This window comes from Cannabis sativa, chromosome X (assembly GCF_029168945.1).
Source record: "Cannabis sativa cultivar Pink pepper isolate KNU-18-1 chromosome X, ASM2916894v1, whole genome shotgun sequence".
Lineage (NCBI taxonomy): Eukaryota > Viridiplantae > Streptophyta > Magnoliopsida > Rosales > Cannabaceae > Cannabis > Cannabis sativa.
In genome coordinates, this window is record NC_083610.1 from 51,278,313 (window position 1) to 51,281,805 (window position 3,493).

General features: G+C 38.6%; 1 protein-coding gene across 1 annotated transcript; it reads right to left on the bottom strand.

Moving 5' to 3' along the window:
* Positions 1–577: 577 nt before the first annotated feature.
* Positions 578–2,541, bottom strand: LOC115722193 (uncharacterized). Its single transcript, XM_030651333.2, has 3 exons — positions 1,860–2,541; positions 1,169–1,623; positions 578–946 (listed from the first exon to the last, which is right to left on the bottom strand). Exons 1-3 carry the CDS (start codon positions 2,539–2,541, stop codon positions 578–580), a joined length of 1,506 nt encoding a protein of 501 aa, XP_030507193.2.
* Between the last annotated feature and the right edge of the window lie 952 nt (positions 2,542–3,493).

Genomic DNA, 3,493 nt, shown 5'->3' on the forward strand with positions numbered 1-3,493 from the left:
TTCAACATCTCTTCCACAAAATCCCACTCTATGGTGTCATAAGCTTGTTGTAAATCTAGCTTGATCAAGCAATTGGCCTTTTTAGTTTTCCTTCCATAGTGCTTCACCAAATCCTGACAAATCATTATGTTGTGACCAATGAATCTCCCTTGAATGAACCCTCCTTGGTTTTGAGAAATCAAACTAGGAAGAATAAATTTGATTCTTGAGCACAAAAGCTTTGTTGCAACTTTGTATATTACATTGCAATAGGCAATTGGCCTAAAATCCTTGGTCGAAGAAGGGCATTTAACTTTAGGAACCATTGTCAGAATAGTAGAATTAATCTCCTTGAGAATCTTCCCTGATTCAAGGAAAGAGGTAACTGCTTTGTAAACATCATCTCCCACAAGGTCCCAGTTGTCTTGGAAAAAGAAACTAGAGTAGCCGTCTGGTCCAGGAGCTTTATCACCAGGTATCTCAAATAACGCCTTCTTGACTTCTTCCTTAGTGAACTTGTTGACTAGTAGAGCTGCTTGTGTGGAATCTAGTACCGGTCCTTCAAGTATCACCCTTTTAGAAATTCTCGTTCTATTAGTCATTTGGGACCCAAGCAAGGACTTGTAATAGTTGATGAAGACCTCAGTAATTTGTTAGGCTCAGTAACACGCACTCCATCTTCTCTAACAATAGACAAGATTTGATTTTGTCTCTGCCTCTGCCTGATGCTTGCATGAAAGAGAACTGAGTTGCTATCCCCTTTTTGAATCCAAGCAGCCTTGGCTTTCTGCTGGAGAAAGTAGAAGTAATTCTTAAATGCCGCATTATACTTCTCTCGGGCATTTAATTCTGCTTCATGTAAATCAGTATTCAAAGGGTCTTGTTGCAGCTTATCTTGTAGTTCATTGAGTCCAGCTTTTGCTTGTTCAAACAAGGCCTGAACATCGGAGAACCCTTCTCTATTGATCTATTTAAATGTAGCCTTTAACTCCTTCAACTTGCTTATCAATTGGTACATTCTAGTCCCTCTCTTTTCCTTGTGCCAAACTTCCGAAACCTTATTAAAATAATTAGGATGAGAAGACCACATCCTAAAATATTTAAAAGGTTTTTTCCCACTTCTCCACCTTGGATGTAAAGATAAGATGGCTGGAGTATGATCAAAAGTCCCTTCGTTTAGGAACATTGCCTCAGCATTTGGATACTGGTCCAGCCACCCTTGATTGGCTAAGATTAGATCAATCTTTGAACATATTCTGTCTCTTCCTTGCTGTTTATTAGACCATGTAAAGTAGCAGCCTATTGTTTTAACATCTTCAAGTTGACATTGTTGAACACATTGTATAAAGTTTGTATCAGGATGATAGCAAACTCTATGTCCCACTCTTTCTTCTTTGGCTAAAATGGCGTTGAAATCCCCCATTATAAGCCAATTTTCCTTAGTTCTCAAACCACACAGATCAGCCCATAAGAGTCTCCTTCCTTCATTATCATTGGCCCCATAAACCACTGTCAAATGGCTATTTAAACTACCATCAGCTACAGAAATTCTCACATTCATTAATTGACTAGTGCATTTGAGAATATCAACAACAAATTTGCTAGGATCCCACGCAATCATTATCTTACACCCTTGATGCCAAGCTATATTCAATGAAAAACACCAACCCTTATACACATTTAGGTACAAGGTTCCAAGCTTGTGAACCTTGACCCTAGTTTCGAGAAGACCAACAAAACCAGCAGTATGACTGTTAATGAATTGCTTGATTGACTGTTGTTTTTACTAGTTGTTGGCTCCCCGAACGTTCCAAACTATGATTCTATCCATGACCAAGAGAGGGAACTCCCCCCCCCTCTTGTGTTGTCCTTTACATTACCTGCTGCATTAGGTTCGAACCATGCTGCAACAAGCTCACATTCAACATTCTCCAACTCTTCATTATTAGCCAGTACCTGGAACCCATTCTCAACCTTTGTAGTCGAAGTCTGCCCATGATCTTGAACTCTTTTTCCTTTGCTCACTTCTTGAAAACCATTAGCATCTATAACAGGTTGTGTTTTCCTATGATCTTTTTTAATGACCCATTCCTGTTTTGCCTTATTAACATTCCTGCAGTCCTCGATTTTATGGCCTAAACCAGAATAGTTTGAACAAATAATAGGCTTCCATTCATAATGAATCCCCACAAGACAATTCGATCCAAACTCATCTTCGAATTCCAACATATTCGGAAGCTGTTGATTCATCTGAACCTCGATTAGAACCCTTGGATAGTTCAATCTTTCCCGCTCCTTTGTAACACTATCTACCATAATCGGATTACCAACTTGACAAACAATCTTGAAGAGTGATTTCTGGCCCCAGTATTTGAGCTCAAGGTCCTCAAGTTGCACCCATATAGGTACCTGTTTAACATCCTCTTTCCTGAAATTTGTGTTAGGATCCCACGGATTCATGATCACTGGGCGTTTGTTAAAGAAAATATAACCTCCATTCAATACTTGATCCCTAATCTCCAGGGTATTAAACTGAATAAGAAAAACACCATAAGCAAGCATTTTAACCTTGTCAACCTTATCTGCCCATATTCCTTTTGCAAATCCCTCCAAAATGTGCAAAGGGGGATTAGACCCTAAGACATAGCACAAAATGGAAGGACTCCAAACACTAATCTCTTCTTCAATATCTTCAAAATTGATTTGACCTTATTAGGCCTCTCAGATCGATTAAATGACTGTTCTAAATTCTTAACAATTGATCCAGATCTAAGCACAGGAGGAATTGAGGACTAACCCTGAACCAAGTTACTGTTACATTGGTTATTGGCGTTCACGAACTGAAGGAAATCTGATCTAGCCTCCTCCGCTCATTTGATCTCATTCAGAGACGCAGTAGGAGATAAAGAAGCTTGAAACAAATCCTGGAGCCCGTTCGACCGCTTGGACTCAGCCATCACTTCCTCTGGTTCCTCATCTTCTTCAAAAAGCTCCAGGGGAGCAATTCCTAACACAGTATCCATCTTCTTAGTGCGAATGACATCTGATTCAGAATTAGGGCCCTTCTTCCTTGGTTTTGACACAGAAGCCTTCGATTTTCCTTGTTGTTTCGACCTAGTTTTGGCCATGGCGCCAGCTTCAGCTGCTAGAGAGAAAAACAGGGAAAATATTATCGTTAAATATAAATATTACAACAATATTTTTTATAGTGATCAAACAGAATAGAATCCTCAACAACACAATCAAAAAATTGTCTAAATCAGAACACTTATTGGTATGTAAATCCATAAATTTTGCCCCAATTTCATGAATAAATCACACAACATATAATCCAACCCCAATTCAAATAATCTGTCTTCAGTGAATTAGGTATGTCAATACCAAAGCCACCAACATCAACAGGCATGTAATCCCTTGATCTATCGTTACCCCTGAAAATTTACCAAAAAAAAAAAATCAAATCTTTATTACATACAGTACCCAATTTGATTAAACAAAACCCTAATATTCAATT